The sequence below is a fragment of the Entelurus aequoreus genome, linkage group LG01 (genome assembly GCF_033978785.1).
Source record: "Entelurus aequoreus isolate RoL-2023_Sb linkage group LG01, RoL_Eaeq_v1.1, whole genome shotgun sequence".
Taxonomy (NCBI): domain Eukaryota; kingdom Metazoa; phylum Chordata; class Actinopteri; order Syngnathiformes; family Syngnathidae; genus Entelurus; species Entelurus aequoreus.
Window position 1 is genome coordinate 4,638,568 of NC_084731.1, and position 26,944 is coordinate 4,665,511.

General features: G+C 44.9%; 1 protein-coding gene across 1 annotated transcript; it reads right to left on the bottom strand.

The window, feature by feature from the left end:
* Window positions 1-153: 153 nt before the first annotated feature.
* Window positions 154-26,944, bottom strand: LOC133646106 (ral GTPase-activating protein subunit beta-like). The gene is made up of 32 exons (XM_062041125.1): window positions 26,823-26,944; window positions 26,431-26,592; window positions 21,701-21,903; window positions 21,470-21,636; window positions 21,213-21,396; window positions 21,012-21,143; window positions 20,843-20,955; window positions 20,740-20,781; window positions 16,147-16,191; window positions 16,028-16,075; window positions 15,618-15,962; window positions 15,447-15,546; window positions 15,084-15,251; window positions 14,881-14,995; window positions 11,817-11,931; window positions 11,687-11,748; window positions 11,576-11,618; window positions 11,367-11,488; window positions 11,106-11,288; window positions 10,902-11,050; window positions 10,656-10,825; window positions 4,920-5,029; window positions 4,712-4,870; window positions 4,465-4,647; window positions 4,242-4,400; window positions 2,891-2,990; window positions 2,664-2,789; window positions 2,545-2,585; window positions 2,395-2,476; window positions 2,268-2,322; window positions 488-627; window positions 154-411 (listed from the first exon to the last, which is right to left on the bottom strand). The coding sequence occupies exons 1-32, from the start codon at window positions 26,838-26,840 to the stop codon at window positions 239-241; spliced, it is 4,014 nt and encodes a 1,337-aa protein (XP_061897109.1). The 5' UTR covers window positions 26,841-26,944; the 3' UTR covers window positions 154-238.

A 26,944-nucleotide genomic window follows, 5' to 3' on the forward strand; every position in this document is an offset into this window, starting at 1 on the left:
GACCACGTGCACCGTGATTAATGTCATACCCTTGGTCACCATGCCAACGCCCCTTGGTTACCTTGACAACCTGCACCGAAGGAACAGATAGGAGATTGTATAAGAGGAAGACCATGTGAATTTGTCATTAATGGAGAGAGCCAGTCAGTACGTTTAGGTTATTTTTATTGATGGTGTTACTGATGATTACATCCAAAAGCAACAGCGACTGTTGCCATGGCGAAGCAGGTAGGTGGGGTCAGGGGTCATGGAAAAGGGCGCTGTAGAAAGCGGGCTCAGAGTGGCGGCAGCGGTAACGAAAGATCATGTCACTGATCATGTGCTTCCTTTTGATGTGTGGCGGGGGGGCGGAGTCACTCCACAGCTGTCGCCGATGGCAACAGTTGATCGCCATCTCTCTGACCGACGTGCCTGAGGACAGAGAGACATGAGGACAGGAGGACGCAGCACAGAAAGACGAGTGGGACAGACAGACGGATGGACAAACCCAAACTCCATTTGCTGAGCACGCTACCGCTGACCAGTGGAACTACCAAATTGAATTTGCCGGTGGACTTTTCTCGGACCGTGATGTGGAAAAGTCCACTATTTAGGCGACGGATGAAGACAATCTGGACATGGGAGAGACTGACAGGCAGACAGGGACAACGTCAACAAGTTAGCACATTGTCATTCTGTAACCAGCGCTTGCATTGGTCAGTGACTGTAATTCCAGTATTATCCACAAGGTGGTGTGTTTCCTCTCGAACAGTTTCTGCTCACTGTCACCCCATGAGGAGCACTGTGGTACTGCAAAGGACACAGATCTCCAACGTGCGGCCTATTGGCTTATCAGCGCACAGTTCCTTTATCGGCCCTCGGCATAATGAAAAAATAACATCTTTATTAATCATTTATTGGAATACAACTTTGTTTTATCGCCTTTAAAAAAATATAAGCTTTTGTTTTATTTTAGATATCTTAGCATTCATTGACCTATAATTCATTAATATTAGCTAGGCGTTTCTCGATTCACACAGCAACAGCAGCAATGACCAAATTAAGCAAAATATGGAAAAGCAACATCAACTTCAAGACAAAGTTCAAACTTTACAAATCTCTAATAACATCAATATTGCTGTATGGATGCGAGACCTGGACACTCCTGGTAGAATCAGAACGAAAAATACAAGCCTTTGAAAACAAATGCCTCAGAAGAATACTCAAGAAAACATACCACGAACACAAAACCAATGAGTATGTGCGAGGTGAAGTCGAAAGACTTGTTGGTCACCAAGAACCCCTGCTCGCAACAGTTAAAAGAAGGAAATTTGCTTGGTTCGGCCACATATGCTGCCACGACACCGTGCAAGACCATCATGCAGGGCACACTAGAGGGTGGAAGGAAACGAGGAAGACCACGGAAATCCTGGACAGACAACATCAAGACATGGACGGACCTGTTGACCCCAGAGCTATTGACGACCACTAAGGACCGTGGGAACTGGCGCAGACTGGCTGCTTCTTCATCGCAGTTTCCCCCCCGACGACTTGACAGTCATGGGAAAGAGTGAGAGTGAGTTCTATATATAATATCAGACCGATATCAGATATCGGTCTGATATTAGCAAAAACATGAGTATTGGATTATATCGGCTTGCATGTAAAATCTCCGATACATGCAGTCATGCATTGTGTTTACTTGTGCAAAGCAGACTGGAGCCAGTTAACATCTAAATGTCGTCCAATAAGCACACAGGGTTGGTCTTTTCATTATTTTAGTCTAATCATTTACAAAATGGTAACATGCTAGGCTATATGGGGTACTAGGAGAAGCACACAATAGCACACAAGCTAGACATATGTAATAAGTGTCCTTCATTGAACAATTTGCAGTCTAAAACAGCACATTTGTCAATATAAAATATTAAAAATAGTTGCATATTACTTAAACTTACAACATCTCCAATGCAGAAACGTTTTAGAAAGTATATCCGCATCGTTCAACTTTGTGAATTTTTGTGGTGTTATCAAAAACACAATTACCACTCCAATTCAAATTAAAGACATCATACATCCATTACAGACTGTTAATGATAAAAAAAAGAGTGATTTTCATACCTACCATTGTTCTCTGTTTGACTAATTTCACTCGATTAAACCGTTTCGAACATTCCACACTACAACATAATACAAGTATGTATAATTCCTGCTGATATCCTTTCAGAAGTGAAAAAGTTATATCGCGACACTTATAGTTTTAGCTTATTTTATATTTCAGGTTTTACCTGTTCACAGTTTCTGCTTCATTGAGCGACAGCAGCTGGCAAACAGGAAACGTCTCTGAAACCCAAACATCACATCATGGCTTCCTTAGAATGACTTATTTTTGTAGACAAGCTGTTTTGTGCGTACCAATGTCCTCCAAGTCTTCCAGCCAAACAATGAGCAATGATGATACAACATGAGGACATTTAACGTTTTCGGCAGTGGACGTCTGGACAAACAGAGGAGTTATAAATTTAAAAAATCTACTATAATTTTTAAAGTGCAGGTTGGGCTGACCGCTGAATGCCCCGCCTCCTTCCAGCGCATTGACCAATTAACTGGAAGCAGAGAAATATTAACATCACAGTCAATTACATAATTTTTTTCTTTTTTTCATGCACAAACAAAGATATGACCTCGTGTTGATGATGATGATGAGGGGACAATGAAGGTGATGTCCGTCAGAGCGTCAGCGTACTTCAGCACAAACCTGTCCCCATCAAACACACCCCCTCCACTGTCTCCGAGCATGGCATGGAATTCTGGGAAATGGCCCGACACAAATGACCTCAGGTAATCTTTAGCATCTGAAGTTGTCATGTGGTCACACGCCGCTAACGCTAACCCAAAGTGCAGGTCGCACCGTCTTGACCATGTCCAGTCCTCGCCGGCCAGCCCAGATTTGAAAGAAAGTCCAGGAAGTGAGACGAGACGTTGCTGACAGACTCAACGTTCCTCAGAATCTGTGAAGGGAAAATTGGTTTGAGTCACGGTACTGAGCCAAACTCAGCCCCTCCAGGAGTTGCAAACTTTTTTTGTAATAATAGCGGCCTAAAATGTCTAAATATACAGGAGTTTTATCAAAATTGCGGCAAAAGCTGCGATGTTTTAAGGCAAGTGTCCCCAAACTTTTTGACTTGGGGGCCGCATTGGGTTAAAAAATTTGGCCGGGGGCCGGGCTCTGTGTGTGTGTGTGTGTGTGTGTATATATATATAGAAATATATATATATATATATATATATATATATATATATATATATATATATTCTGAGTGCGAAGATGCCACGTTATTGATGGGAAAATGCACTTTGATTTGCCTGAGCAGCTAGGAGACACCGAGAGTAACAAGCGGTAGAAAATGGATTTGAAAAAAAAAAAAAAAAAAAAACCCAATAATTTCAAAAAAATACAATAAAGAAATAAATGTTTTTTGTTTTTTTTACTTGGGACGTTCCGCAGGCCGGATTTTGGACGCTGGCGGGCCAGATCCGAATGAATTTGTGATTTTAGGAATTTTTTTGTCAATGTGTCAAGTGTTCTTTGTAACCTCAAAAAGCACAGGGTTTCAACAAATACTGTATTGATGTTTTGCTCATTATATACCACGCTGACTTAAAAGTGGACACTAGAGGGCAGTAAACGCACTTACTAGAACTCATTGCTGCGCAATTACTCTGTTTTAAATAATTATATAATTAACAATAATAATCATTCATTATGTTAAGAGCATTGGTGAACTGTTGAGAGCGATCTATTGCGCAAATAGCATTTGGTAAATGAGAGATTTTGATCTCACTTCAACATCTCTAACATGTAAATGTTGTCTCTTTGCTCGGTCAGCATTGAAAATGAAAAACTGCTCTTAATTGTCTTACCCTGGAAAAATAAATGTTAAATACGGTAAATCAATAAATACATGACAACTAGGAAGTAAATGTGTATTTACTACGTTACCCAGAAGGCTTAGCACTGTAGAAAGGAACAGGAAGTAGGTCCGAGCAACACAAGTTGTTGTTAATTTGTCGACACAAGAAACAAACATAAGTTTTGAATATGGCGAAAGTGACGCTGATTGGCTAAAATTTGCGGGTAAGTTGCGGTCTTTGGATAAAATTGCAAGGCTGCGCAAAATTTGCGGGGTTTGGAGGAATTTGCGAGAACTGTCGCAAATGCAAATTCCTGGAGGGGCTGCAAACTGACAGATGGGGTAAACCTCGGCAGCAGTCTTCTGTCCTGCCCTGACATAGAAGACAAAGACACTGTCACAGCTCCTGGACGGAATCTGGTCCAAACGTCTCAGGTCCTCGTAGAAGCCCGGCAGAGACGGATCCAGAGATGTTAACTGAGCAGGCGTCCCCACTGTACCTGGATCCTTCAGACGGATGAGACGTACAGGTGAGACAGACACATTTAAGTCTTTAGTCCCTAAAGTCTACCTGCAGGGTCTCAGGGGTCAACAGGCCCATGTGGGACAGGAACAGTCTCGCCGTCTGGAAGTGGGCGGTAGAAGGCGGTGGCGGCAAACGAGTCGTCATGGCAACCGTCCGGCTGCTCACCTGCGGCTGATCTTCCAGCTGCTCCTGTCGCCGCAAGGCGGCTCGAAGACGTTCCAACTGTGCCTAACAGACGCAGATATCAGTTCCGGGAAGTTCTGCATTCACCTAGCATGTACCAGCGTATCACCTGGTCAGTCACGCTCTCCCACTGGTCCGGAATGCTCAGGTCGGCTTGAACACGGAAAACTTTGCTGATGTTGTCAGGAAGTGGCTCAGGTATGACACATGATGTTCCATGGGCGTCTCCCCGGCCTTTACCGTGACACTCCGGCCCGCCTGGAAGAGTCTGTGAAAAATTATCAGAAATTATTTTCCTCTATCGAGTCACTGCTCACCTTTGTGCTTGTTCTTCCCTCTCTGGGCTGAAGGTGGTGCTGTAGAGTCCAAGCATGACGTGACCACGGTCCTCGGATCAGTGCGGTGAGTGACGGACATGACACAGACTCTGCAGGGCAAATCAAAAGGTTCTGGTTAGTTTTTCATTACTGGAAATAAGCATGGGCGATACGGCCTAAGATCTATATTGCGATATATACTGTAGCCTCTTGCAATAATGATATAACTCACGATATATGGTTATAAATGATAACAATAACATCTTTTTTGACAGTATGTTTTTCAAAACTATTATTCATCTACTTGCTAATTTACTGTTAATATCTGGGTACTTTCTGTTGTAACATGTTCTATCTACACTTCTGTTAAAATGTAATATTCACTTATTCTTCTATTTGGATACTTGACATTAGTTTTGGTCGATACTACAAATTTCGGTATCAATCGAATACCAAGTAGTTGCAGGGGCAGCATTGATCATATCAGTGCTGATACTGATACTTCAAATTTTCATTATCATTGAATGATAGCATTTTTGATGACAACTTAAATCCGACAAACACATTAATAACAATATCAATATTTAAATGATTTCCTTGATCCCGTTTCCTATTTAAACATAAGCAGAAACTGCTATTGGCTCTAATTTAAGTCCTTTGGTTTTTGTCTTTAAAGTCCTCTAATGTCCGCGGACGTATTTCCTGAGTTTGCATACAAAAAAAAAATGACACAAAAAATCACTTTGGTGATAATAAAAAGTATAAATCTAATCACTGTAGTATCGACCATATAATGATACTACACTTGTCATCGCTACTGTCAATGATTGTATCGATCCGCCTGCCCCTGCTTACATTTAAGAGCTCTAGCTTAGTGGTTGGCATGGCTTATAGGCATTTAAACTAGGGTTGCCCATGTATGCAGTACTCCTGCCACCCTACAGGGTGAAACAGGGAGGCATATGTGTCACAATGAAGCAGCAGTGGGGTGAGTAGAAGAAGACTACTCATTCAACCCCGGGAAAAAAATCCAAATAAATTGCGAAAATCTGACTTTTAGCAATGACTGGAAAACAAAGTATGAATTTTCTTCCCCGAGCAAGTGCTCGAGTCATTGTTTTCAGGTGGATCTTTTAAGCGGCGGACAAATTTTTCTAGACAAGCAGCAATGGTAGAAATATGCAAATCATGAAATTTGGTCAAATCTTTGTAAATAGATATTGTGCACAAATATATTTAGTTTGTTTTGTATTGAAATTGCTGACTGTGTGATGTCTTTTGTATTTGTGGTCGTGTTGTTTTTTGTCTGGGAGTAACTCTGGGCGATCAGAGCTCATATAATACATGTTTTTGACCAGTATAAGGTAATAACGCTACACCTTAGGTTTAATTGTGATGAGTCGAGGCGAGGATGTCGTTGTGGCTTGTGCAGCCCTTTGAGACACATTTAGGGCTATATAAATAAACTTTGATTGATTAATTGATTGGTTGAGTCACATTCATGTTTGATGTAAATGTTTTTTATTTTCGATATACGTAAACATACTATTGTGTGAATGTATTAACACTAAACCCTCTATTTTATTCATGTAAAATAAACAGTGGACATTATTTATGTAAATTACACAATAGGCGCTATGCCTTTGTAATGTTTATTTAATTTTCAGTCTTACAATCCTAAATGAATGAAGAAATGCGAAGAAATAAAATTGAGGAAGGAAAATTATTTAAAAGAAGGAACAGTAATCCCCAACAAAACCTCTGGAGCTTCTGGTTGTTCCTACTATTAACTAGCTGTACACGCTGGAAACTAGTAGCGATGGCAGAATAAAGAATTTATAGACAGTGCAGTGTGAAAGCCGATGTGTTTACTTTGCAATGAAGTAAACTAAGCCTCAAAGGAATATAACCTGCATTGGCACTTTCTAACAAAACAACCACATTTTGATGTCTGGCCCCGGAGCCCTCGGACTCTTGAAATTGCATACCTCTTCATTATGTAGTTGAATAGCCCTGTCCTACAGTGTGTATTGTAACATGTTTAGGAAGTCCTCAACCTCCCGTGTAAGAAATAAATCTATCAATCATCAACCAAAGTTGACTTCCATCCATCCATCTTCTTCCGCTTATCCGAGGTTGAGTCGCGGGGGCAGCAGCCGAAGCAGGGAAGCCCAGACTTCCCTCTCCCCAGCCACTTCGTCCAGCTTTTCCCGGGGGATCCTGAGGCGTTCCCAGGCCAGCTGGGAGACATAGTCTTCCCAACGTGTCCTGGGTCTTCCCCGTGGCCTCCCACCGGTCAGACGTGCCCTAAACACCTCCCTAGGGAGGCATTCGGGTGGCATCCAGACCAGATGCCCGAACCACCTCATCTGGCTCCTCTCGATGTAGAGGAGCAGCGGCTTTACTTTGAGCTCCCTCCGGATGGCAGAGCTTCTCACCTTGTCTCTAAGGGAGAGCCCTGCCACCCGGCGGAGGAAACTCATTTCGGCCGCTTGTACCCGTAATCTTGTCCTTTCAGTCATAACCCAAAGCTCATGACCATAGGTGAGGATGGGAACATAGATCGACCGGTAAATTGAGAGCTTTGCCTTCCGGCTCAGCTCCTTCTTCACCACTACGGATCGATACAGCGTCCGCATTACTGAAGACGCCGCAGTAATCCGCTTGTCGATCTCACGATCCACTCTTCCCTCACTCGTGAACAAGACTCCCAGGTACTTGAACTCCTCTACCCGGGGCAGGGTCTCCTCCCCAACCTGGAGATGGCACTCCACCCTTTTCCGGGCGAGAACCATGGACTCGGAATTGGAGGTGCTGATTCTCATCCCAGTCGCTTCACACTCGGCTGCGAACCGATCCAGTGAGAGCTGAAGATCCTGGCCAGATGAAGCCATCAGGACCACATCATCTGCAAAAAGCAGAGACCTAAACCTGCAGCTACCAAACCGGATCCCCTCAACGCCTTGACTGCGCCTAGAAATTATGTCCATAAAAGTTATGAACAGAATCGGTGACATAAGGCAGCCTTGGCGGAGTCCAACCCTCACTGGAAACGTTATCGACTTACCGCCGGCAATGCGGACCAAGCTCTGACACTGATCGTACAGGGAGCGGACCGCCACAATCAGACAGTCCGTTACCCCATACTCTCTGAGCACTCCCCACAGGACTTCCCGAGGGACACGGTCGAATGCCTTCTCCAAGTCCACAAAGCACATATAGACCGGTTGGGCAAACTCCCATGCACCCTCAAGACCCCTGTTGGTCCACAGTTCCACAACCAGGACGAAAACCACACTGCTCCTCCTGAATCCGAGGTTTGTATATCCGGCGTAGCCTCCTCTCCAGTACACCTGAATAGATCTTACCGGGAAGGCTGAGGAGTGTGATCCCACGATAGTTGGAACACACCCTCCGGTTCCCCTTCTTAAAGAGAGGAACCACCACCCCGGTCTGCCAATCCAGAGGTACTGCCCCCGATGTCCACGCGATGCTGCAGAGTCTTGTCAACCAAGACAGCCCCACAGCATCCAGAGCCTTAAGAAACTCCGGGCGGATCTCTTCCACCCCCGGGGCCTTGTCACCGAGGAGCTTTTTAACTACCTCAGCAACTTCAGCCCCAGAAATAGGGGAGCCCACCACAGATTCCCCAGGTACTGCTTCTTCATAGGAATACGTGTTGGTGGGATTGAGGAGGTCTTCGAAGTATTCTCTCCACCGATCCACAACATCCGCAGTCGAGGTCAGCGAAACACCATCCTCACCATACACGGTGTTGACAGTGCACGATTCCCCTTCCTGAGGCAGCGGATGGTGGTCCAGAATTGCTTTGAAGCCATACGGAAGTCGTTTTCCATGGCTTCCTCCCATGTCCGAGTTTTTGCCTCCGTGACCGCTGAAGCCGCACATTGCTTGGCCTGTCGGTACCTGTCCGCTCCCTCCGAAGTCCTATGAGCCAAAAGAACCCGATAGGACTCTTTCTTCAGCTTGACGGCATCCCCCACCGCTGGTGTCCACCAACGGGTTCTAGGATTACCGCCACGACAGGCACCAACTACCTTGCGGCCACAGCTCCAATCAGCCGCCTCGACAATAGAGGTGCGTAACATGGTCTACTCAGACTCAATGTCCAGCACCTCCCTTGTGACATGTTCAAAGTTCTTCCGGAGGTGGGAATTGAAACTCTCTCTGACAGGAGACTCTGCTAGACGTTCCAAGCAGACCCTCACAATGCGTTTGGGCCTGCCATGTCTGTCCGGCATCCCCCCCCACCATCGCAGCCAACTCACCACCAGGTGGTGATCGGTAGAAAGCTCCGCCCCTCTCTCCACCCGAGTGTCCAAAACATGAGGCCGCAAATCTGGTGACACAACTACAAAGTCGATCATGGAACTGCGGCCTAGGGTGTCCTGGTGCCAAGAGCACCAGGACACCCTTATGTTTGAACATGGTGTTTGTTATGGACAATCTGTGACAAGCACAAAAGTCCAATAACAAAACACCACTCGGGTTCAGATCCGGGCGGCCATTCTTCCCAATCATGCCTCTCCAGGTTTCACTGTCGTTGCCAACATGAGCGTTGAAGTCCCCAAGGGAATCACCCGGGGGAGCACTTTCCAGTACTCCCTCGAGTGCATCCAAAAAGGGTGGGTACTCTGAGCTGCTGTTTGGTGCGTAAGCAGAAACAGTCAGGACCCGTCCCCCTACCCGAAGGCGGAGGAAAGCTACCCTATCGTCCACTGGGTTGAACTCCAACGTGCAGGCTTTGAGCCGGGGGGCTACAAGAATTGCTACCCCAGCCTGTCGCCTCTCACTGTGTGCAACGCCAGTGTGGAAGAGAGTCCAGCCCCTCTGGAGAGAACTGTTTCCAGAGCCCTTGCTGTGTGTCAAAGTGAGTCCGACTATATCCAGCCGGAACTTCTCCACCTCGCGCACTAGCTCAGGCTCCTTTCCCCCAACAAAGTGACATTCCACGTCCCAAGAGCTAGCTTATGTAGCCGAGGATCGGACCGCTAAGTGCCCTGCCTTCGGCTACCGCCCAGCTCACAACGCACCCAACCTCTATGGCCCCTCCCATGAGTGGTGAGCCCATTGGAGGGGGGACCCACATTGCCTCTTTGGGCTGTGCCCGGCCGGGCCCCATGGGGACAGGCCCGGCCACCAGGCGCTCGCCATCGTGTCCCATCGTGGCTCCAGAGGGGGGTCCGGTGACCCACGTCCGGGCGAGGGAAATCGGAGTCTCGGTTTTTGTAATCCCATAGAAGTCTTTGAGCTGCTGTTTGTCTGATCCTTCACCTAGGACCTGCTTGTCTTGGGAGACCCTAACAGTGGGCATGGAAGCCCCTGGACAACATAGCTCCTAGGATCATTGGGACACTCAAACTCCTCTACCACGATAAGGTGGAAGCAGAGGAGACAAAGTTGATTTATATAGCCCTTAATCACAAATTTCTCAAAGGGTTGCACAAGCCACAACGACATCCTCGGCTCAGATCCCACATCAGGGCAAGAAAAAACCCAATGGGAACAACGTACTCCTAGAGGTGAGGATTAGCAAGGACGCTACATTACGTTGAGAATGTTAGTTGTTGGCTTGTTGCTATCAAATTAGCGGGACATGATATTCAGATAGAACTGAAAACTATCGTTGGCCAAGTTGATAACATTAATATTGTGTATACCACGCAACCCTAATCTGGAGCAGACTTTCAACTAAGTCAGGATTCCACAACGCACCTTTTTCAGGTGCCTGCGCTTTTTCCAGAATCCCCAGGATCACAGAAACATTGACCGCAAAATATCTCAGCTTGTGCAGGTTTGTGACTCGTGGACTGGAGACGCCCATCAGAGCGTCCTCATCCGGTGGGCCTCCGGATGGTGGGAAGGCTCCTGACACCTGCATGATGCTAATACAGGCGCACAAGATGAGGCGTGGAAGACCAGAGAAAGGTTTTGAGGCCAGGGTGTTTTTGTTTTTCTCACCAGTTGAGCGTGACCTCAGCCGCCTCCTTCACCCTCAAAGACACTGGGTTCAGTTCCTTCTTCTCTTTGCATAGCACTTCTTCTTCCTGTCTGGACTTGCTGCCTGAAATGCCCAGTTCCACCGTCTCCAGAACCTCCAGCAAACAGTCCTGGATGCACACGTTGTTCAGTTAGTTAGTCACCTGGCGATGAGTCTGCGGCTACCTGTTGATCCAAGATGGTGGGGTGCTGAGTCAGCCAGGTGCTGAGGCAGTAAAACGCCGCCACAATAATAGAGTGAAGGTCTCTGGAGTGGAGCGGAGGAGGACGGCCGCACTGGAACTCAATGTGGCGGCAGACCGAAGTGACCGCTCTCTTCTTTTCCGCCTCAGCCACGCCCACCTTCACCTGCGGGACAGGTGGCAGCGCAAGTGAAGCGGGACATTTCCCGTGGTTGTTGGCATATTCTGCAGGTGGTCATGTGACCTTGGCCAGTCCTTCCAGAACCTCCATCGCCGCCAGACAAACTGCCGAGTCATTCCTCCATTGCGACGTCAGGTGCTGTGTTAGCAGATGCACAAACTGAACCCACAGGACCCCTGCTGTGGCTGTTTGGTTGCCATGGAAACACACAAACAAACATTATAGTAGCATAAGGACAGATGAAAACAATTGAAAATAACTCAAGGTCTTACTGGATACTTCAGTCCGTTTAGTTCTACTGGTTTCGGCCTGCAGCTGCTGGAAAATGTGGAACGTAAACATGCTGCGGGCTGCCAGGATGGGGTCAAGGAACAAGAACTCACCCGCTGAGTTTGTCCTGCAACCTCGAGCTGAGCCGAGTCCTGAACCAGAATCAACATGGCCGCTGCCAAAGCAACGACAGCTGAATGAAATCGCATGAAAAAAAAAATCAAAAGCTCTGATCGAACTTACCCAGAATCATCTGCGTGTTGGTACTGTCAGTCTCTGTCTGCAGGGAGCCAATTAGCACGCTGAGGAGGCGGGGCTTTAGAGACAGGAAACTTTCATCATCATCACCACCACCGAGCTGCACCGGAAGACACGCACCTGAATGTTGGAGGTTAACTTCTAGAAAGGTTTTCTATCCAGAGGTGGGTCGTAACAAACTACATTTACTTAAGTAACGTTTTGGGTAAATTGTACTTGTGAGACTAGTTTAAAGGCAACATAAGTATTTTTGCGTTGAATAAACTACTTTTACTTTGTTACCTTGAGTTTCAGTCTAATTGCTACTATTTATTGATATTTGTAATCTATTGATTACTGCTCGCGAAGGCGTTTTTATTTGGCTCTTTAGAAAGACTTTTGTCACATGACTGCTTTACCAATCCAACGTAAGCACTAGTGACCTTTCACTCTATTTCCAAAATTTAACGACGCCTGGCAGTCAAATGATCACAGTCAAACTACACACTGTAAAAAGTGACATAATGTCATGACTCTTCAGTGTTTACTTACAAAATATGAAATATAACATTTATTTCATCTGTGTCAGCAGAAAGATTTACATTTCAGCCTACCAGTGGCGGGCCGTGCGTTTCCCACCTAGGCCTTCAGTGATGTCCGACTTCAATGATTACCTCTCAAAATACCATAATTTATGTCACCACATGACCATTGCTGGAGAAATACTATACAGAAACACATTTACGCACTAATGGGCATGGTACAAAACGGGTTATTTGCTGGCGCATTTAAAAATCAATAAACCAGCATCAGCAATTAAAACATGTCTTATGTGGTACTGTCAACATTTAAATTGCAAAAAACATATTAAACATGAAAAAAAAAAGAAATAAAATATCTGAACTCACATTTCATCGCCGGGTCAGCTGAGCTAGCTTCCGGGGTTGGCCGACATCGTCTCACAAGATGTAGTTTCTCTATAAATATCCTTCTTGAAAATGACCTTGCGAATATATTTGTTGTCTTGTCTAATCATAAAAGATGCAGACGAGGCGTGTTGGCTGAGTTCTTAAAGTATACTCCACAGCGTGCTCGTCGATAACATCAAGCTGCCGGCATGGCTCCATTCAACAACCTAAACGGGGCTATTATGCATGCTCTTCACTACTGTGGCATGCTGGGTAATGGAGTTATTATGTTACCTAGCTCATATGATCACAATATATATATCTGCCTTAGGCCAGCGAGAAGGCCTTACTGACAACAACTTGTGATCTGATTGGCTATTGCAACCGTCTGTCAAATGTTTGTGTCCGTTCACTTACAGTGCACGGACGCCCGCATTGTTGATTCTGAAGGCCTTGGCAGATTTCGTACAGCATGGCAACATAAGCTAGCTGAATTCTGATTGGATAAAAACTCTATAACCTAAAAACAACAGCGCTGGAAGGAGCATAATATGACATGAAGAGAATATGAATACTTTTAGATATTTAGGGGAAGTAAATAAAAAAGTACTTTTATCTTTAATTATGATCATGATTTCTGGTTATGTTAGGCCAGCAGAGAAGGCCTTGCTGGCCCTAACGGCACACCCCTGCAGCCTACAATAATTCCACTCCCAACTAGAGAAAACATGTTGCAATAAGTTGTAGATGTTTTCTTTTTTTTTTATGTTTTAGCTGTGCATAAGCTAACAGTCCTGTGATAACGTCATAAATAACTGTAAAAAATGCAACTTTTGTGGGCTGACCCTCCCTAAATTGGGGCCCTAAGCAGGATTTTATTTGAGGCCCCCATTACAAAATGTTTTTTTTTTTTACACTTTTTTAGTTGTATGTAATATTTTTTACACTTTTTGAATTTCAGTTAAATTTGATGCATGTTTGTATTAAACAGATTAATGGGAAAGAAATGAACTTTTTAGTGAAAAATAACAAATTTAACATTATTAATACATACAGTACATTTACACAACTTCTTGACGCTTCACCAGTCGGAACTTGATCCTGGTACAACTGTTTCCCAGTCGAGCACTAAGGCTGCACGCCACCGGAGACAATAAAACTTAAGGAAACATTTTCCATTGTCAGCGACTGAGCAGGAAGGGGCTAGGAACACGTTTGTGATCAGATCTAGTTTCATTAATTGACATTTCACGAAAAACAGGGCCACCCACATATCGCAGGACCCTGCGCACAGTCAAAAGTTACTCACCAGTTACTCAGTACTTGAGTAGTTTTTTTTCACAGAATACTTTTGGATAACTACTTTTTACTTTTACTGGAGACATATTACTAGAAAGTAACAGTACTCTTATTGTGACGATCTGTCACTTCACTTCTGGTGGTGATTCCTTGTTTGGTGTTTGTGTCCTGTCGGTGCTCTTATTTTTGTTCCCCTTCCTGCTTTTCTCCCTGGGCGCTTGTTTTCCTCACCTGTCCCTGATTGGCAGCCCGGCACACTTGGTTGGAGTTGCCAATCAGGCTGCTATATATGCCTGCCTTGCCTGTTCCTCAGGGCTCGAAGATTAATGACTATGTTAAGAACCTTACTTGCCAACTGCTTCCTTCTCTGTTTTGAGTATTAAGAGACTCTTACCTGATCATCATTCTCCTGGTTCCTGCATCTTGGGGTCACTAACTACCACTGCAGCCATGCAGGTTCTCAACATAGTCATTAATCCTGGAGCCCTGAGGAACAGGCGAGGCAGGCATATATATAGCAGCCTGATTGGCAACTGCAACCAGGTGTGCCGGGCTGCCAATCAGGGACAGGTGAGGAAAACGAGCGCTCAGGGAGAAAATCAGGAAGGGGAAAGAAAATAAGAGCGCCGACAGGAAACAAACACCAAACAAGGAACCACCACCAAGAGTGAAGTGACAGATCGTCACACTTATTTAAGTAAAACTATTGGCTTTTACTCACCTCTGGTTTTATCCTCCTGATAAGCAGTGATAAATATTTATTTTCGCTCTTTTTCTTTTACAATTTTCGGAATAAAAACAGTTCAATACGTAAATGTCCACTGCATAGAATGCTGGTTCTCAGAAGGATAAGACAAAGTTACCTCCAAGTGGACACGTCCAAACTGCTGAGGGAGGGGCAACAGTGACATCAATGTCAGGATGCAACCTCGCCTCAAGTCCACCAGACTCACTAAAGTTTTGAAGCTCAACAGTTCCCTGCCAGAGGAACATGGTGGTAGTCTACTGTAATACTACTAGTACTAATGTAGTAGTACTCTTGTTAACAGTGTAGTGTTTGTGCTACCTGTCAATCAGCACTGTTTCCAGAGCGCAGACGAAGGAGGGGAGCAGCAGGTTGACTCCTGGTAGGTCGCAACAGAACAAGGAGGAGGAGTTGAGGAGGATGGAGGCCAGAACCGGAGGACTCTTCTTCTCTGCCACCTGAAGACCTTGCAGGAGAACCGCATAGAACCTGAAAGAAGGCAACATATCCCTATGAAGGTTCTCATTCATCCAGGTCGTTCAATCGAATGAGCGGCCAAATGTCTTCCGAGACAAACTGAGCAGTCCACTTGCAAACGATTGAATGCCCTGAGAAGGCAACATATCATCTAATAAAGTATGAAGACAATTTGAATGAAGTAATGGAGGCTAAGCTGCTACACACCTGGACAGGTGGACAGGAAGGATGTCTTCTGTATTTTTCTTGCAGCTGAAAATCCTACAAAGTGTCCCGCAGGCCTCAGCTCGACCATCAGCCCACCTCTCTGACATCACACCGACTGTTTACTCTTTGTTGTGTAGTACAGGATCAGCTCGCTGTAGTACACATACTCACCAGCAGGAGCAGAGTCTCTGTCAAGGACAGCGGCATCAAACAGGAAGGAGCCGAAGAGACTGAGGAGCGAGTTCACCTTACCCCTGAGGGGGGAGGGGCGAAGCGGAGGACGAGAGGAAGACCTCCAGCGATGGAGGGAGGGGGACGTCTGAGGGGAGAAGACAAGCGCTGAAGGTTGGTGACACGGACGTGTTAGGACATGTGGACATGGAAAGACCTGTGAGGACATCGCCTTGGAAACGGTCGATATTTTCAGCCGACCGTGCAAGAGAGGGGGGGAGTTACTACTGGGTGAGACGTTCACTGGGGTGGGTGGGGCACTTCCAGAACGAGGCCGCGAGATACCTGAAGGGACGAGAAAAAAGTTTGTTTGGTATCGACCAATGAAAGGCGGGTTTGGCAAATCTTACCGTAGGAGGGCAGGCGGTCTCTGAAAGGACTTCGAGTCACTGCAACACCTGCTTGGAGCACCAACTCCTTCATGAGGAGTTAGTCAACACCTCCATGCTTTGACTGGTCAAGGTCTTACCGACAGAAGGCAGCCGGTCTCTGAAATGGATCCTTGCTGCGAGTCCTGCAAGAAGACAACAAGAAAAGCTAGAAAAAGCAGTTTCAGTAGAAATTGCGTGTGAATGCTGAAAAGCTCAACTCAAATGCTAACGGTTAGCATGCTAGCCAAATAGCGTGAAGTAAAACAAAAATATGACTCTTAAATGTATAGCCTACCTAGCGGTTAGCATGTAGTCAGTAGATGTGGGTTGGAAACTACGTTTGGGCATCTCTGTGTGGAGATCGCATGCATGTTACCCCATGCGTGCGTGGGTTTTCTCAGGGTACTCCGGCTTCCTCTCACATTCCAAAAATATACATGTTAGACTCTAAATTGTCCATATGAATGTGAGTGTGAACGGTCTCTGTGGGGTTGGCTGGCGACCAGATTGTACCTGGTCTCTTGCCCGACTTCAGCTGGGACAGGCTACAGTTTACCCGTGACCCGAGTGAAGAAGTGGTACAGAGAATAGATGGATAGCATTTTGACTTTGGAATGGTTTGAATCGGTTAAGAAATGTAGGAAATGTGGACATTTGACAAATAGTTCTTTCATTTCGAATGGGAAGAAAATGTGGACATTTTTTTGAAAATATAAAATGGTGGCATATGTGCAACTGTCACAGAAAACATCATGTAAAATTTAGGCTCAATCCCAATACACCTCCCCACTCACTACCACTAGCCCTCACCCACTACCACTACACCCTCGAAGTGAAGTAAAAAGGGGTAGAGCTTTGTAATCTTCCCTAAGAATTGGGACACCACTTGCTACGTCACAGCATAGTTTATGTTCGGGCACGTAAGCGACTACGTAGTTACGTTTGCACATACGTCCCACCTAGAGTTGTACCGACACTAATATTTTGGTACCAAAATGTATATCGTTATGTATTTCAATACTTTTTGATACTCAATCAGGCATGTGATTTTTTCATCTATAGTCGGAAATCCATATTTTTTATCTCTGTAAAAATATATTTTTTAAATTTCCGTTTTTCTTAGTTTTTTCCAACCTACAATGTGTATGAAAATCTTGATCCGTCTCTTTGCCATACCTGCCAACAACTACGGTTTTCCCATAATGAGTACGGTTTCTGATAATCCATTACGATTTACGGCTGCAGTGTTAAAAACTACGGTTTTCCATTAAAATGATTAACTTCCAAATCGAAAATGTAGCTTAACTACATTTCCCAGTAGCTTAGCTACTTTTTAAACAAGTATGGAGTTCTGTAGCTTAGCTATTTTTAGACCCATGTAGTGGTTAGCTAAGCTACATGCCACAAAAGGAGAGAGAGGGAGAAGAGAAAGAGAGAACTGGACTAGTGCAACTCCACGGGCAGGGGACAACATATACGGGAAACATCAATGATGATTGGTTGGTTTACGTATAAGAATATCCATGATTGGTTGGTTGGTTTACTATGATGAGTCTCGATTGGTTAAGATTAAGGCAAAACATTACGGACAGGCCAATCAGAGGCAAGATAGGGCGGGTCATCAAACCAGGAAGGGAAATCACTTCATACGCGCACGTCCCAAATGAGAGAGTCGTAGAAGAGAAGAGGGAATATTCAAGCGGGCGATTTATATATTAAAATAACTAGTGGAAGATGGCAAAGAGATTCTCTTCTTGGACATGCCAGTACAGAGTGTACTCGGTATAAAGTGGAATGTGGAGGATGATGTGTTTTCTTTTAGTGTGGTTCTCAAAGAAAAGCCTGCCACACAAAGAGGAATCCTAGTGACAGTCGCTAGTGTGTACGATCCGTTACGGTTTTTCTCCCTCTACATTTTGACTGGTAAAAAAGCGCTGCAAGAAATGTGCAAGCGCGGTGTTGGATGGGATGATCCTGTTCCGTCTTCAGTCAAGACTAAGTGGAAAATATGGCTCCATAACCTGGAAAACTTTCAAATAATTCAAATACCAAGATGTCCCATTCCTGAAGACTTTAGTTCAGTCCAAAAAATTGAGCTGCATCATTTTTCGGATGCTAGCAGCTGTGGTTATAGACAATGTTCCTACATCAGGATTGTAACAGAATAAAAAGGTTCATTGTACGCTGGTCATGGGGAAGGCCCGAGTAGCACCCTTGAACGTTGTCACCATCCTACGCCTGGAGCTTACAGCTGCTGTTTCTGCTGGAATAAGTAACTTCCTCAGATCAGAGCTCGAGTTGAAAATCGATAAAGAATTTTTCTGGACAGATTCGCAAGTTGTGCTAGGCTATATTAAGAATGAAGCTCGCTCTTTTCATGTTTTTGTTGCAAACCTTTGTCTAGAAAATAAGAGACACTACAGGTCCAAAGCAATGGTTCTACATCGAAACTGATCAAAATCCGGCTGACCGTGCTTCTAGAAATTTCAAGGTGGCAGAACTGATGGAATCAAACTGGTTGGAGCTGATGGAAACATTGACACACCTCTACACGCCCCCGAACTTGTCGTTGGTGATCCAGAGGTGAAGGTTTTGAAGACAAATGCCCTTGGCAAGGTTCTCAAGATTTCCAGAGTGGAATACAGCTGTCAATGTTGTTGCCAGGATTAAAAGACTAGCAAAGAGACAAAGTTCTGAAGCAATAAGTGTGGAGGAAAGAAAAATGGCTGATCTTGCACTGATGCAAGCACCACAAAGAGAAGCCTTTGGAGAAGAGCTGAAATTGTTCAGCCGAAATTCAGCAAAGCTGTCAAAATGTCATAAAATGTACCAGCTTGACTCGATCCTTATAAACAACTTGCTAAGGGTCGGAGGGCGGTCACATAAGTCCTCTTCAACATTTGAGCTGAAACATTCAGTAATCTTACCCAAGGAATGTATTGCTACACAACTGATACTTGACCACTGTCACAAGAAAACGCAACACCAGGGCAATGGCCAAACACTAAATTAACTCAGAGCCAGGGGATATTGAAAAATAGGTGCCAGCAAAGTAGTAGCTAAGCATATCAAGTGCTGTGTCATTTGCAGAAAGGTGCGGTGACCCGTCAAAAACAGCTAATAGTGGGCTTACCAGTCGACCGTGTAGATCCATCACCTCCTTTCGCCTACACTGGACTAGACTGTTTTGGCCCCTTTTATACAAAACAGGGTCGAAAAGAATACAAACGATATGGCTTGTTGTTCACATGTTTGAGCTCCACATTGAAATTGAAATGACCACTGATGCATTCATAAATCTTTTGAGATGTTTCATAGCAATAAGGGGATCAGTGAGGCAAATACGATCCGTAGGTACAAACTTTGAAGGGGCAAAGAGTGAGATGGACAGGGGTTTGATGGAGATGGAAAAAGAAAGGATTTCTACCTACCTGCCTCAATACTAATGTAACTTCCAAATTAAGGTTCCGGAAGCATGCCACAGAGGCGGTGTTTGGGAACGCCAAATACGGACAGTCAGGAGTGTAATGAGTTCTGTCTTGACACGAGTCAATGGAAGACTTAATGACACCTCTTTGAGAACATTTTTCTACGAAGCAATGGCGATTATCAATAATCGACCACTCACTACAAATACCATTCGTGATCCAAAGAGTTTTGAGCCCCTGACACCTGACCCTTTGTTCCCTCTGAAGACATCCCTGCCCCTTCCTCCTCCTGGCAATTTTGTTGCAGAAGATTTTTATGCATGGAAAAGGTGGCGAAGGTTTCAGAATCTGACTGAAAATATTTGACGAACATTAGTCTAGGACAGTGGTTCTTAACCTTGTTGGAGGTACCGAACCCCACCAGTTTCATATGCGCATTCACCGAACCCTTCTTTAGTGAAAAATAAAATGTTGTTTTTTTTCAAATTCAAGAAAAGGTTATGTTTTTTTACTGGTGCACAAAATGAACCGTGCATGAACATCACCTTGTTCAAAGAACAAAACCAACACAGTGCATGAACTCACAACAAATTTAGTGGTCAATTGTACGGAACATGTACTGTACTGTGTAAACTGTACTGTTTCATATAATATATTCTCTTCCTTTGCAATGTACTAGTAAAAGTTTCAATCAATCAAAAAACCTGCAAATCAGATGGAAAATTAGAGGGAACATTGTTTGGGGGTATCCATAATACGCTGATAGGGAGAAGTTTTTATTTACACGATAAGCCGGATGTGTCTTTACCTCCGTGGCGGAGAATCCGCCGAACCCCTGAGGCCGACTCACCGAACCACTAGGGTTCGATCGAACCCAGGTTAAGAACCCATGGTCTAAGACAACAGTGGCACACTCCTAAAAGAAACGTTGAAGTGGTGATAAATTGTGGTGATTGTGAAAGAGGATAACATTCCCAGGAATGAGTGGACATTGGCCAGAGTAGTTGAAACAAGTAAGGATGAGGATGGTGTTGTGCGAAAGGTTAGGATACAGGTAGGACAAAGAGCCACAGGAAAGAAAGATGAAAATGTACAGCAACCAACTTTTCTTGAGTGGCCAATTCAGAAACTAGTGGTACTAGCCGAAAACCAAAAAATGACGTCAAAATTGAATGAAAAATGAGGTAGAAGAGGTCAAACCTTTCAGCATTCCCACAACAAGGAGAACATGACCTAGTCAATGCTACAGGTGGTGTTGACTACCTGAGTTTATCTGCTGGTCTTCTGAGCATGTCTCAAACAGACCTGCAACAACAACACTTTCATCATGCATCGTGTCACACAAATGTACAATTTGGTCCAGTACCCAGAAAGGCGTTGACCATCTTGCTCACTGCTGTCATGGCTGTAAGGAACACGTCCTCCTGGGCCGGGGAAGCTGAACCATCATCCGGCGCACACCTCAGCTCAGCAGGATTGCTGAGAGATAGGAACTATGTCACTGTAAAGGGCATGTCAGTTGAAGGTAGCAGTACCTGAGCACATGCAGGAAGCGGAACCAGGTCTGGAGTGTGCGCTGGCGGCCCAAGTCAGCAGGGATCAGAGCAGCGTCTTCAACCGGGATCTTGAAGGACGGAAAAGCTGGACCGAAGGTCAGCGGCAGCAACCTGTGGCCATGAAGCACGTGAAAGCCACAAGTCCACGGATGGAGGTAGAAGTATTCGCTGGACGCTGACCTGGAGGTTAAAGCTGAGACCACGCGGGTCCACAGGTCTACTGTGGCAGGCTGGTACCTCCAGCTTTTCATCATTTGTCTCCACGTGAGCCACAAAGACTGAGACGGGAAACAGCGAGAGCAAGACAGAAGCCACACCTGGAAGAGGACGTCCATGGACAGGTGGGAGAGCTGCTGGGACATAGCTGCAGCGGACACACAATACGCAGGCAGTGAGACACAAAACTCAAGACAAAAAGGGTGTGGTCTTTTGCTTACGTGCAGAGGTTGGTGGGGCTAGCACTGACTGGTTGGCGCAAAGCAGGAAGTGAAGAAGTGTCTCCCAGGTGTCTTGACTCATCATAGTGCTCTCACTGGCCAGACGTTGAACTGCACTTAGCACCTGTTGACAGAGGGCCTGGTGCACCACGCTGGACTGGTCCCTTCTGAAAAAGACAGCAGTTCTTGAAATATTCAGCAAGTCTCTAAGGTGACTGCTAACTTGTCTACCTGGACAAGAAGAGTGTGCGCAGATGTCTCAAGATCTTCTGAACGTAGATGTTGGGCTCCTTGACGATTGGTGGAGGAATGGAGTCTCGCGGGGACACGAGGACCAGCAGCCAGTTGGTGTAGATGTCCACGCAGAGTTTGACCGTGTCACAGTCCAGCGGCAGGGACAAGGCGTGGCACAACACCTCCATTGTCCATTTCACCTGAAGACAGAGGACCAACGAGAATGTTTTATGGTTTTATAAGCCTCGTTTACAGGCAACACAAAAATTTGACTCAAAGTCCCACAATGTCGCGCCAAGTCACGCAAATTCAACCAATCCCTGTAAATAATCATCTCAGAGTGGCGCGTTTTAGGCCCCCTGGGCCCTATTCTGACTTTATCAGTGAATTTTCAGAGTTTGTCGCCGATCTAGTGACGCAGGCAGATAATATAATTATAATGTGGGATTTCAATATCCATATGAATACCCTGCTCCAGACTATAATTGATAGCTGTGGTCTTACACAAATAATAAATGAACCCGCACATCACAACGGTAATACGATAGACCGAGTTCTTGTCCGGGGTTTTACCACCTCCAAAATTAAGGTACTACCGTACACTAAAGTAATGTCTGATCACTACCTTATAAAATTTGAAGTTCTGACTATCATGTAGAAAGCTGGAACGCAAATGGCGTGCGACTAAACTTGAGGTTCTCCATCAAGCATGGAGTGATAGTTTAATAACTTATAAACACGCTCTTACCTTAGCTAAAACAAATTACTACTCCGATCTCTTCTGCCTTAATAAAAACGATGCTAAATGTTTGTTCAATACAGTAGATTTGCTTACCCAACCATGGACTCCTCCCAGTAGCTCCACCCACAAGAAAATTGAACTCAGAGAGGAGATTAAACATAATGCGTCCCAGCTCCAACTGGGACGCATTGCCCTCCAAAATAAACTCTCTCTTTTTGAAGAAATAACAGAGGAACTGGGAAACTTATCAAGGAACTGTTTGTAATATTAGGACCATCAGTTCTGTATATTAACGTATCACTTTCCTCTAGTACTGTTCCCCTAGCATTGAAAAAAACAGCTATTCATCCTTTGATCAAAAGACCTAACCTCGATCCTGGCCTCATGGTAAACTACCGGCCGGTATCCCACCTTACCTTTATCTCGAAAATCTTCAAAAAAATTGTTGTACAGCAGCTAAATAAACACTTGGCGTCTAACAATCTTTGTGACTCCTTTCAGTCTGAAACCAGACTGAAAGGAGTCACAGAGATAGATAGATAGATAGATACATACATACATACATACATACATACATACATACATCTTAAGGTTGTCCATCGTATCCGATGACGACAATCCATCTCTATGTTTTGTGAGTCCTCATGTGGCTGAATAGTCCAATCCGTGATCCACATGATCTGCCGCAAACAGAGCAGGTGAAGGCACTGACTGGGGGTGCAGGTGTGGCAATGGCTTCATGCCTTCTTTGACGCTTCCTGGCTCGTTGACCACTTCGGTCCTCCTCAAGCTTATGAACTCCTTGTTGGAGGAGCTTCCGCCAGGTGGAACGTTGGACTGCAGTGTCCTCCAGCTGGGTCGGGTTCAGGCCGCATTTCTTCATGACAGTCTTCATTTGATCTTTATAACGCTTTTTTGGGCCTCCTGCCAAGCGGTGACCAAGATGAAGCTGACCATAAAGCACCTTGCGTGGTAAGCGTTCTTCTGGCATCCTGATAACGTGGCCTAGCCAGCGAAGTTGGTGCTGGGTGACTGTAGCCTCCACACTGGTGCAGTTGGTCTTGCAGAGTATTTCAGTGTGGGGGACTCTGTCCTTCCAGGATATCCCCAGGATGCATTGTAAGCACCTGATGTGGAAGGCCTCCAGCATCCTGAGGTGGCGGCTGTACAGGGTCCACGCTTCACAGCTGTAGAGGAGGGTCGTCATGACCACAGCTAAATAGACCGCTACCTTGGTATGTAGCTTAAGGTCTTTGTTCTGGAAGACCCTTCCCCTGAGTCTGCCAAAAGATGCTGACGCCTGCTTGATCCGGTTTTGAACCTCCCTGTCGATACTGCAATCGTCAGAGAGAAAGCTGCCAAGGTATTTGAAAGAGTCCACTACTGCTAGTGGTTTACTGTTGATGGTGAAGGTTGGTGGATGAGGTGGAGGAGTGGATGCCCACTGGCATATTACCTCGGTTTTTGCCACGTTGACAGAGAGGCCCAGTCTGCCATAAGCACTTGCAGCGGCTGAGAGGGTAGCTTGCAGCGCTTCCGGTGTGTGGGCCACAACTGCGCAGTCATCTGCGTATTGGAGTTCGATGACTTGCACTGGTGTGACTTTTGTGACTGCTTGGAGCCTCCGGATGTTAAACAGGTTCCCGTCAAGTCGGAAGTTGACGGTAACGCCACTGCCCTTCTTGATCCTCTCATGAAGCAGCAGTGTCACACACAGGAGGAAGATATTAAACAAGACTGGAGCAAGAACACATCCCTGGCGTACACCGGTGCACACCTTAAAGGGTTCTGATTCCTGGCCGCCAATAGTCACACGTGACATCATCCCTTCATGGAATTGCCTTAGGATGTTGACAAACTTCTGTGGGCAGCCGAACTTCAGGAGGATATTCCAGAGAAGCTCCCTGTTGACAGTGTCAAAAGCCTTCGACAGATCAATGAAAGCAACAAAGAGGTCCTGGTGCTGCTCCCTACATTTCTCCTGAAGCTGCCGTGTTGTGAACACCATGTCCACAGTGCTCCTGTTCTTCCTGAAACCACATTGTGACTCCGGCAACAGGTCTTCCGTGATGTTGTTCACCAGCCTGTGTAGCATGACTTTAGCCAAGACTTTACCAGCAACAGCCAGAAGTGATAAACTCTCTCTTTTTGAAGAAATAACAGAGGAACTGGGAAACTTATCAAGGAACTGTTTGTAATGTTAGGACCATCAGTTCTGTATATTAACGTATCACTTTCCTCTGGTACTGTTCCCCTAGCATTGAAAAAAACAGCTATTCATCCTCTGATCAAAAGACCTAACCTCGATCCTGGCCTCATGGTAAACTACCGGCCGGTATCCCACCTTACCTTTATCTCGAAAATCTTCAAAAAAATTGTTGTACAGCAGCTAAATAAACACTTGGCGTCTAACAATCTTTGTGACTCCTTTCAGTCTGAAACCAGACTGAAAGGAGTCACAGAGATAGATAGATAGATACATACATACATACATACATACATACATATATACATATATATGTATATATATATATATATGTACAGCCCTTACCTTTGGGCTGGTACCGAGGGCGACTGTGTTGACCAGTTTGACGCGTGTAAATGATAGAATGTCCAGTACTGTAGAACTGTGTTTGGATATGACAACCCGTTTATTCCAGCTATCTAAATTAAATCAAATGTAGGTTAAATAACAAAGTATGCTGACCTTGAATGGCACATTATCACGGCATTGTCACGGCACGATACAACACGATACCACATGACACGTCACGACACAAACACGGTCGAAAACTGTTTGTCCTCCAATCGCCCTCCCGTACTCACACCTGAACCTAATTTATGGAGGCCACCATGGTAACCGCACCATAGCAACAGTCCCCTCCCCCGTCAATACTTCCTGGTTCTTAACAGGAAGTGAGTGGAGCAATCTGCCGAAAAGGAAATTAAACATGCTGAACCCAACAATCAATTAGAGAAAATAAAAATAAAAACAATATAAACAAATAAGGAATTTTGGCTCCAACAATATATATATATATATGTATATATATATATATATATATATATATATATATATATATATATATATATATATATATACTACCGTTCAAAAGTTTGGGGTCACCCAAACAATTTTGTGGAATAGCCTTCATTTCTAAGAACAAGAATAGACTGTCGAGTTTCAGATGAAAGTTCTCTTTTTCTGGCCATTTTGAGCGTTTAATTGACCCCACAAATGTGATGCTCCAGAAACTCAATCTTCTCAAAGGAAGGTCAGTTTTGTAGCTTCTGTAACGAGCTAAACTGTTTTCAGATGTGTGAACATGATTGCACAAGGGTTTTCTAATCATCAATTAGCCTTCTGAGCCAATGAGCAAACACATTGTACCATTAGAACACTGGAGTGATAGTTGCTGGAAATGGGCCTCTATACACCTATGTAGATATTGCACCAAAAACCAGACATTTGCAGCTAGAATAGTCATATATCACATTAGCAATGTATAGAGTGTATTTCTTTAAAGTTAAGACTAGTTTAAAGTTATCTTCATTGAAAAGTACAGTGCTTTTCCTTCAAAAATAAGGACATTTCAATGTGACCCCAAACTTTTGAACGGTAGTGTATATATATATATATATATATATATATATATATATATATATATATATATATATATACATACATGTATATAAACACATTAGAAGTCCAAAGCATGGACAAAACATTAGCAACCCACAGATGAATCGGACTTGAATGTCCTGTGTGGGTTGTTAATGTTTTGTCCATGCTTTGGACTTCTCGTCACACACACACGAGCGATTGCCCGCGCACGCACGCACACACACACACACACACACACACACACACACACACACACACACACACACACACACACACACACACACACACACACACACACACACACACACACACACACACACACACACACACACACACACACACACACACACACACACACACCTGTGCCTCTGTGCGCAGAAGGCTGCGGCTGTTGGGGCTTCCCAGGCTGACGCCAAGGGGCGTCACCACGGCAACAGCCACATCTCTGGCGACAGTGGGCGGGAAGCAAGTAAGCACGCTGGCATGACTCCTCCCACTTCGGGCTGATTGGTCCATGAGTGGCTGTCAAGTAGGAGACCAGAAATTATTTGCAAAAAACAGCAAAAGTCACTGAATGTTGAACAAGGTAACATATTAACAGTCCCAAATTCCTCCTTCACCATGACGTCATCTGGTCACGCCACTGAAACATCTTGCAGACTGGAGCAGAGTTATCAATAATGAGGATGTTTAAACATATCATCATGAGCAACTGCAAGCATTGCATATGTGCGCAAGCAAGGGAATCAAACCTGTGACTTTTTGGACATCAAGCACGCCGGTCCTGCGTCTGGGTCAAAGGTCAAACGTGCACAGGTGAGTCCAGGTGAACTAGCACTTGCTGACAAGTCCAAAAAATGCCACAAGAGTCCAA